Source organism: Halyomorpha halys, unplaced genomic scaffold (genome assembly GCF_000696795.3).
Source record: "Halyomorpha halys isolate HHAL.00 unplaced genomic scaffold, Hhal_1.1 Scaffold337.1, whole genome shotgun sequence".
Classification (NCBI taxonomy): domain Eukaryota; kingdom Metazoa; phylum Arthropoda; class Insecta; order Hemiptera; family Pentatomidae; genus Halyomorpha; species Halyomorpha halys.
The window spans coordinates 141,160-151,291 of NW_027104734.1; the positions used below are offsets into that span (position 1 = coordinate 141,160).

Here is a 10,132-nt window from a genome sequence, read left to right on the forward strand (position 1 = left end):
GAAGGACGTGCACCGCCATCTTGGCTTTGTTTGGAATACAACGTATTTCTTTTAGACAAAGAAAACTGGTTAGCTTGCTTTATAATTTAAAATAACAAATAACAATATTAAAATTATAAATAAAATAAAACATATCAAAACCCTTTAAACATCAAAATATACTATTCACTGAAAAAGAGCATATTACAATATAGACCCAGCCTACTCTGTACGAACAAAATAACCCACAAAAAGAAACATATTACTGATAATCAGTCTTTAATTGTTGAACCAAGAAAATCCAAAAACCTCAGAGTATATAAATCTGGTAGAAGCAATAAATTAGTTGCCATGGTGCTGCTTCAAAATGTCCATACCTTTTAAAAATTTATTATAACTAATTTTGTTTTGTTGCTGAACATCAGTCTCTGTAGAAGCACCCTAGAACATGATGAAATATTTGACTGAAAAATTAATTAAGACACTTCAAGAAATAAAACCTAAATTACTGATGATAAAGATTTATTACTTTTTTTATATGTTATGCCAATCAGACATATTTCTACAATTTGTTATTCTGCTAATCATATAGTTTTGTGTTGTGATAGTTTTATATAATTTATTTTTTTTTAACTAGTATCTAAATAATTTTTTAAAGCATCATTTTTCATTGATATTGTGTTTTTATTCTTATAATTTTTTTCCTTTATATTTTCCTGAACATTCATTATTACAGAATTGAAAGTAAACATGAAGTTACTATCCTGGGAGGATTGAATGAATTCTGCGTAAAGTTCTATGGACCTCGAGGAAGTAAGAATAACACCTTTCTTATTTATTACTATTATTTGACTAAGGTATCTATATATTTTTTTTAATCAAGGCTTTGATACAGGTAAATCTCATCACTCGCAATTTTGTTAATGATGGTGACTCACTCACCTGTTATTCATCGTGTAACTTTTTAATTGTCCAAGAATCAATTTAATGTAAAATCAGTACTTTTAATCAGATAGTATAAACTTGCTGATATAATGGTTTATTACCTTACTTTTCTAAACCAATAGAGTAAATTAATTTACAAAATATTATTTTGTAACCTTCGTACTTGTTCTAACCTTTGATTACTAAATTTGTTCCAAATTTTTTTAGGGATGCCTTAATATTTTTTCAGTGAAGAAGTTCATTTATATTTATTTTCTCCCTTTACTTATTACATTTTGTACTGAGGCTGTATTAGTTTTTTTAAAAATTATAATAAAGCTTGGTAAAACTGGGGTTTAACATATTTTGTTCCATATCTGGGTGATAGCGCCCACTAGAAAGCATAAAGTCACTTATTAATACTTTGTTTTTATATTTTCTTTATTTTCCTCTTTGATTTTTTCCATACAGTTATATTTTGTCCTAGTTATCATTTGCACTAATTTTACCTGGAAATTTATCGTAATTATACTATCTGCTTTAATCCAAAGTTATGTGATTATATTTAGAATTTTTGTAAAGAAATCACAGCCATTTACCTTTTAGTTGATTTGAACTCATAAGTTTGGTATGTTATAGTGCGTCAGTTTGGAAAATAAACTTGAATACTAAGTCAATTCTTTTCAAGGATTTAAGCAAATATTAAAACCGCTCAAATAATTATATTTCCAGTAGGTTGAATCGATTTAACCAAACTTTTTTTTTGCATTAATTTTAGAGACGGATCTGTCTGGATCATCTTATGTGATTGCTTTTTAATCTCATTACTGTATTGTATCTTAGAAGAAATTGAACCAAAAAATTTTATATGCTCGAGCTGGAAAGTTAGTGCTCAACAGGAGTAACCTAACCAATATGTTCTTTCTTCAGATTCTTGCTTGTGGCTGGTAAATTGATTCCATCAAATTTGAAAAATATTGATTGGAAACCCACAAACTGTATGTCAGCTTCCACAGTTTGTTTTACATGCACCCTTCTGTACATATGAGTCTTCTCCACCGAAAATCCTTCCCGGATTCGACACAATGCCAATCGGCAGGATGTCAGAAGACTTTGAAAAATTTTGGATCAAAAAGAGCCAAAAATATTGTCGAATTTTATCTAACAAAACCATAATCCACAGCCTCATCATCTGTTTACTTCTTCCTTGTAACTGGTATGATTGTGATTGGGATGGTGATCAACCTCAGTTGACTCTGAAGTAAATCTTAATCCTCAGGTTGCAACAAAAGAACAACGTGGAGAGGTTATGAAACTTTTTACCAGAAATATACTAGATGAAGAAAATTATTGATGATCATATTTCATCAAATAATGAGATAAATATTGGTTAGAAGCATTATTTATTGGTTCTCTTACAATTATAATAATTATATATAGGTCTAATTTTAGAGCTTCCTTTTTTCAAGAATGCTGATTTTGAATTAATTAATGGTAATTTATTGTTATATATCATATAAATATTCTCCGAACTTAGTAACTTTGATTCCACATTGTTTATTTAGTCTGTTAAATAAATCAGAAAAATTAAAATAAAAAATATTCCGAGTAGTTTACTGGAAAGAATTATATTTTTTACAAAATGGTAGCATTAGGGATTTCCCGGGGTGCAGAATCCTAAAAATAATATTAATTTTTTGATCTGTAAAAAAAAAGTAACAAACCAACGAAAAAGGCTGGAATGGAATTGATTACTCAACCCTGTTTTTAAGTACTAAGTGCGAATATTTTAATAAAATCAAATAAATAAATGTTTCAAGCATACAGCTGAAAATCTCATAAAGTAATGGATTTTCGAATGCTTGTTAAAAGTTATGCCCCACTCTTTGTCAGAGAAAGAGGGGGGCAGGGGCGAAATTTCAGTGGGTAGTCCTGCTTGAACCAGATGACAAATTTACTGAATTAGGTTATATTTCCATCTTCTACAAAAAGTTTACTGCTCTGCCCAATAAATTAAAAAACAAAAAAAATTTATCTGAAACTATAGAGTTCGAAAAAAAAAAAACTGAAAGAAGAAGTTTGGAAAAGAAAGGCTTTCAAAATATTGTCCTCTATAGCCCCGGATGATTTTGTGGAAAAAAAAAATTAATATACCTTGACCGACTTAATAGTTAATAGTTTACATTAAATGCAGTTGACATGCATAGATTTGAATGAACAAGAATACAACTCCAGTTTGGAACCAAAACAACATTTGAAAATAAAATAATAAAAAAAATTTCGGAATGAAAAATAATTCTCAAAAACTAAGTTTTAAGACAGTAGCTTATTGCTCCAAAACGTCCAAAATATCCTTACCAACCATTATGGATACCACTTAACACCCTTAATTTAGCTGAAATTGTTAGTACCCATATAAAAGATTATGAGTGCCCATCATTCAGCTTCATGGAGAACGTATTGCTTTGATGAGCATCTTAATGCTGCAGAAGTCAAAATTCTTGAATCTCTTACTAATTCGCTAACCTCTATAATCAGCTGGACAGGTCTGAGAATACTTTTAACAAATAGAACAGGGTGTATTGTACAGCCGATAATGCAATACATCTTGTTTTCTGTTAGAAATAGAAGATCCATGCTATCAAAACGATTTAAATTAGTTTTAGTGACGAAAATCCTATGAAATAGTTAAAAATTGTTTATTATATCCTCAGCTTGTTTGGAAATACCTACTGATATCTGAAAGAAATACCTCATGCTATGTTTCCGATGAGCTTTCTTCATCTGAATTGGTTCATGTCCCGTTCTAAATTGGTACTTGTGTTCTATAGGACGATTTTGACCAATACATAATTTTTAGAGTAAAGATACATTGCATGACACACAGAGTATTAGTTGGTCTAATATGAGCACTGATGTTTCCTCTTATGATACGTCATCTACCTCTTCATCATCTAAAGAAGTAATCCATCCTTAACCAAAGAAAGAGTCAGCGGGCTTTAGAACACTAGCCTCAAATTCTGGAACCATACAACATAATACCCTGATGACATCTGTAAGAATGTGTTTCAACTTTGTTGGTATAGTCCACTTGATATGCTAAATTCCCGTGTTTATTGTGGATGCTATCAAATCATCTAAAAATCAAAAACACCCTACATGAGAGACAATTTTATGGTGTTATGAGATTTCTACCCCTATCCACTTCCAACAACTCATATATTATCTATTATCGAGTAATGAATCGCCTACATCAAAAACCATAATTCATGACACCATGAAAATATCCGTAACCTTAGGTTGAACATAACTGTTACTTTTACGTTTATATGTATCCAAAATTAACTTTTTTTCACATTTAATCATATAAACTATATGTTGAACAGTTCACTACTACAATGTGGTGCTTAATATTAATATTGTTTTTCCTTTCCCAGAAATATTTCCAAGTATTTAACAAGTTTTAGAAGTAACAATAACTGTATAGTAAATAGGAGAAGAAATATAAACTTACTGATTTTAGACAAGGGTGGAATTTTCTTTTGAGGGGTTGCCAAAAACAAAACAATTATAAGGCTCTGTGTTTTGTTTATCTTCCTTATATTTTTTAGTTAAAGACTTTAAATAACACAAATGTTTTACGTTGAATCCAAACCATGGCCGTCTATATCTATCCGAAAAAGTGCTTAGGAAATTGTTTGGTATGAAGTGGGATCAGAATCTGAACATTTTAGGTTTTAGTTTTGTTATAGGAAACAAAAAGTTTAGTAGAATGTACTATACAATTTAAACTGTGATGTATTACTGTTGCTTTTGTTTTGGATAAAACATGTACATAATATAAAATTATTCTGAAAATTAAATTATATTTTTCTTTAGGAGGGGTGTGATCCCTCCCTCTATATATTGATCAACCAATGATTTTGCATTAGATTGATTATAATTATTATTACTTGAGGAGATGTGGAAATGGAGTGGTGTCGCATTTTAACCTTTCGCCAGACCAACATCTGAAATTAGATAGGAAAGCAACCTTTTCCAAACTTCCTTGTGTTTCCTCTAGGAGGTTTATTTATGTTGGAGTTATTGAGGTTTATTTACATGGAGAGTTAGGTTTGAGTTTTATACAGGCCTTGTCCAACCATAACTCCCCCCTACCAGTTTATGAACATGCCTCATAAACTCCAAAAAGATAACGGCAACAAAACACACAAAAAAAAACTAAAGACAAACTAACCTATACACAAAACGAAAACTGAAAAATACACTTTTCATAAACTAAAATTAACACATGAATTATTTAAAAACTAATAAACCTTGGCACTCCGTTCTTCTTACCATAAAACTTAGAAACACTAACGATAAAACTTTTGTATACACAAAAAAAACAAAAAACTTTCCTATTGATTATTCATTATGGGGAACTTGAGTTGTTCTATGTGGACCGCCCTTCGTTTTTTTGGTTCTTTAATACTCTCTATTGTCACTATGTTATGCTCTCTAATTGTAATCACCCCCTCATACCTTTGCGGTTCCTTACCCCTGTTAGAGCTCATTCTACGGTAAACCACTGTCCCTATACCAATTTTCCCCATAATGTCATGTACACCCTCGTTATGTCGCGCCACGCGTTTGGCATCTCCTTTTCGATTCTCTCCCTCACCTTGTCCCACGTTTTTCTCAGTGCCATCCCGTAGGTGTCTCCTCTTGTGTCGCCTTGGATGGGTGTCGGTCGTATTTGGTGCTGAGGCGCACCTCACAGTTCCCGATTATCTCCTGAATAGTTTTCCGCATATTTCACCAGAAATATTTCCGTCGCAGGGCTTGGTAGGTCTCATTCTAGCCCCGGTGATTAGTCTTTCCCCCGTGATTAGTTCTCCCCTGGTGGTATGCCAAGGTGACCTCCCTCTGTTGATCTCCGTCGTGAACGGTTTCCACCATCATGAGGCAACGAACATAGTTTCGATCCATTCCGATTTGTTCTAATCTCCAGAGGCGTTTTATCTTCTCCCAAACCACTCCATTCCCGACATATAGATGGTTTGGATGCATCTTTCTGGGCCCGGCAGATCTGATCATTCCTGACACCCGGTACCGACCAATAGTGGTGATCGAGTTCCTCCCATATTTAGCGAAGTCCATGTTCATGGGTCCGGAAGTTCTTATCTTCCAAATTATTTGGTGTGATTTATCGTTCACCAACTCCTCGAGCTCTTCCATCTCCGTTAGTTTATCTGGTTTCTCCCCAATATTGATTTTTCGCACGATAACTTTAACCCAAATTTCCGGACCTGTTCGAACACCTTGCGCAAGTGGGACACATGTTCCTCCTCCGTTTTGCTAAAAACGAGCATGTCGTCCATGTATACCTGGCACATGGACTCGTCGATTCCCCGTAAGAATTCGTCCATCAATCGTTGGAACGTTATAGGGGCATTCTTCAGTCCGAAGGGCATCCTCGTAAATTCGTAATGCCCCCTTTCGAATGTAAAAGCTGTCTTGTGCTGATCCTCCGGGTGCATCTTGATTTGGTGGTACCCGGCCTTCAGATCTAAAGTACTAAAGATCGTTGCCCCACCCAGTCTATCTAAGATATCTTCTAATCGCGGTATCGAGTATCTTACGTCTACCGTGTTCTAATTAAGACCCCGGTAATCAATTACTACCCTATACTTTTCTCCCTGGTCTCACGGTGTGTTCTTCTTCCGCACAGCCCATAGGGGCCTGTTGTATGGGAAGGTACTATCAACGATGATGCCCTTTAAATTCTCTAACTCTTCCCGTATATGCTGTCTAAGCGCATGTGAATACCTCCTCTCTTTTACGTAAGTAATTTTATCTTCTTACAGGGGGATTTGGTGCATTGTTTGCCCGGTCGCCCCCAGTACCTCTCCCTCCTTGAAGAATATATCTGCATATTTGTCCTTTATTTCCTGTCTCCAATTCCTCCTCCCCCCTCTTGGATCGCACCTATCCGTTTGTTTTCACCCATTCGAAGCTCGCGACACCGATATCTCCTCTTCCCCAACCGATTCCTCCACAGGCCCTTGTTATTCCTAATCCCCACTCTTGCCTTACCTAATAGATCGCAACCTATAATAGCCTGATATTCGCGGAGCATTTTCTCCACGATAAAAACCCTCAATACCCCTTTTTCGATGCCCCATTCCCGTAAATCAATATCCGCCTCCCCCTCTACTCTACAGGACCCACCCAGGGTGATTAATTGACAATGACATACCCGGACATCCATCTGGAGTTTTCTATTACCGCCGCTCAGCTTCCTCAGCGCCTCCCGGCACAGGATGGTGTGAGAGCTCTCCGTCTCCACCAGGCTTTTCCCGCCGCTCACCTTGATGATAGACAGACCGCTGATCTCTCCTTTGATGTTGAAAATCTCTAATGAGCGGTCGCCCCTCTCCTGGGACCCACCTCAACTCTCTTGCCTTGATCTCCTTCCCTCACTCACTCGGCGCCATCTTCTGTTTGGCGGTTTATTCCTCTGCCTTCCTATTCCTCCCCCCTCTGTTCCTGAGGCTTCTGATGTTTCAATAGAGGACTCACTAGGGCTATAGTCCTCTTGTTTTCTCCGGCGTATCCGCTAAAAATTTATTTCCATTGGTTCTCCTGGTCCCGTCTCTTCCCTTCTGTACATATATAAGGACACTGTCGTGCTATGTGGCCTTCATTGCCGCACTCAAAGCACCTAGTGCGGGGGCATTGGGCGACGAGGTGTCCTACTTTTCCGCACCCATGGCACTTCCTGTCTTCTTTTCCTCCTTTATTGCGTATTTTGCCATGGTTCGGTCGCCTTTCTCTACCTTTACTTCTATCTTCACCACTATCCCTGGGTTCTCTTCATGGTGTTGATTCCTTGTGCGGTGGTACGGTACTCTGTTCCATCCTCCATCATCAACATCCATCCTTGCATCCTCTTCTCTAGCGCTCGCGTCGATCATGTCTTGAGCACATTCCACAAAAGTGCGGTCCCGGGGAAAACCTTCCCTTTTATTTGTCTCCTTAGCCAGTTGCACCTTCATTATGGGAGTCGATTAAATTCATCTTCCAACTGACTACATCCGCTCCAAGAGTCTCATCTTTTTTGGGGCCAGATTAAACTGGCCTAACAGCGTACTGTCCGTTAGACTGCCCGTGCTTTCTCCTCTCCCACAACATGTAGAAAATATCTTCCTCTGGGGACCATCTGCCTCCTCCATAGGCCTTCTTTAATCTTTCCTTCACTACTGGCCATGCTGTTTCCTCGTCTGCCTGAATATGATTCAAAATACTTCGCTTGATCCGGCATATGAGCGCTGCCTTGAGGGAAATCGCGTCATTCTTGTCCAGCAACTCCTCTGAGACCTTGGCTGCCAACCTCTCCATGATGCGATCTCCACCTTTGATAAAGTGATTTAACTCACCGATTTCGCCTGAGAACCGCTCCAAGTCTGAGATGGCTTTTCTAATATCCTGAGAGGTTACTGCTCTCACTTTCATTTTAGCCAACATATTGGCGTGAGTAACCGTGAGAGTGGTCTCTGGTAGCGGGGGTAGCACCGGAACCGTCGCCGGGACTGCCGGAACAACCGGGGCTTCAGGAACTCCAGGACCCGGTTGCGCCACCGGGATCTGTAGAACTGGCAGCCTAACTGCGGGCTGTGGTTGTGGTTGACCATCACCATTAACCATCTTGGTCAGTAAAAAAAAGTGATAATATACGAAAAATAAAAGAAAAGAAAGCCGAAGGAAGAAAGAAAAAAAATCCCTGATGAGAGAACAGTTAAAAAAAAATCTTCATTCAGTGAAAGATCTTAAATCAGTTTCCGTGTCTCGGCACCACTTACGAGCACTTGTACTGAAAGACTTAAAAAAAAAGGAAAAAAGGGAACAGAATTACAACGCACGCTTACTAGAAAGATACTGCTTTATATTCTCTGTGATGCTCCTTATACACATTATTAGGGTTTATTTACATGGGGAATTAGGATTAGAGTTGTATACAGACCTTGTCCTACCATAACTTATATATATAATTTTATTTTCAAGCGAATCGCTTTATTATCTTAATATGAAGGAATAGTTAAAAAGTAAAACATTTAAGTTAGGAAATTCTAAATTAGATAAGATTTTCTTTATAAACATGTTCAATTCGTCTTTGTTAAAACCATTTTAAGATGTATTGTATATGACGTTTTGTTTATCGGTAAATCCTGAATTATTCCGGGTTTTTTGTTGGTTTTTGTATATAAACCTCCTATTTTACTTCAGATTTTCCACTTTAAGGAAAACATGCTTGTTTAGTAGTAAGCTTTAAGCCCGTGTTATTTAACTGAGAATAAGCTGAGCTCTGCCTCCATTTTTATAAAAAAAAAATAATATAATATGAAATTCTGCCTCCTCAAAGTTTCACGTTCAAGTTTTTCCCACAACGTAGTACATATTACAAAAATACACTTCTTATTTATAAAAAAAAATAAATAAATAAAATTTATCAATCAATTTATATAAACCTAAAATTGACGTGCGTGTCCGTATATTTCACTTTACAGCCGCAACTTCCTAACCCCTATCACTGTTGAGTGATATTTGCTTTGAGTCTCCCATTGTACACTGTTCTAGTGGTTAGATTTCAGTGGCCGTAGTGGTGTGGTAAATTGGAGGTTAGATAGTGGTTGACCTAGGAAATTTTTATGTTTCGACAAATTATTACAACTTCATACCCATGGGATTTATTACATTAACTTTAGAAAACCTTTTTCAAAGAAGATGAATCTGGAGTTTATAAAAATCCAGAAAAAAACTTATTATCTTTATTTATTAAATTATTTTTTATTTTATAGGGTTTGTATTGCTATTATTTGCTGCTATTTTTTCTGCTGCAACAAAATGGATAAATATTTTTTCTTTAAGCCAAATCAAATTTTTTTTTTTTAATGTCCATCCTTTTAGTTTGCACAAACGCTTTAGGCTTTCCTTCCCCCATAAGCCTCCTTATGGTAGATTTAGTCGAGACAAACCATTTTTTTTGTTGAACATTTTTTTGACTTCATGATGGTGAATGCAATTACTAGTTTATTATTTTAAATAGTTTTTGATTGATCACTTCCTGGTTAAAATAAACGAGCTTGCTTACAAAAAAAACATAAAAGCTACTTTTCTGTATTGAATCAGAACGTGGTCCATACAAACTTGTTTATTGCAAATGATGTGTAGAGTAACTTGTATGTAT

The 10,132-nt window shown here is 36.0% G+C and overlaps 1 protein-coding gene across 1 annotated transcript in view; it reads left to right on the forward strand.

Annotated features, from left to right (window-relative positions):
- LOC106681412 (ubiquitin-conjugating enzyme E2 H) overlaps positions 1 to 10,132 on the forward strand; it is a 48,692-nt gene that overhangs the window by 4,734 nt on the left and 33,826 nt on the right. The window contains exon 2 of the mRNA XM_014421717.2: positions 716 to 792. Coding sequence (XP_014277203.1) covers positions 716 to 792 — 77 coding nt within the window. The remainder of the gene's footprint in view (positions 1 to 715; positions 793 to 10,132) is intronic.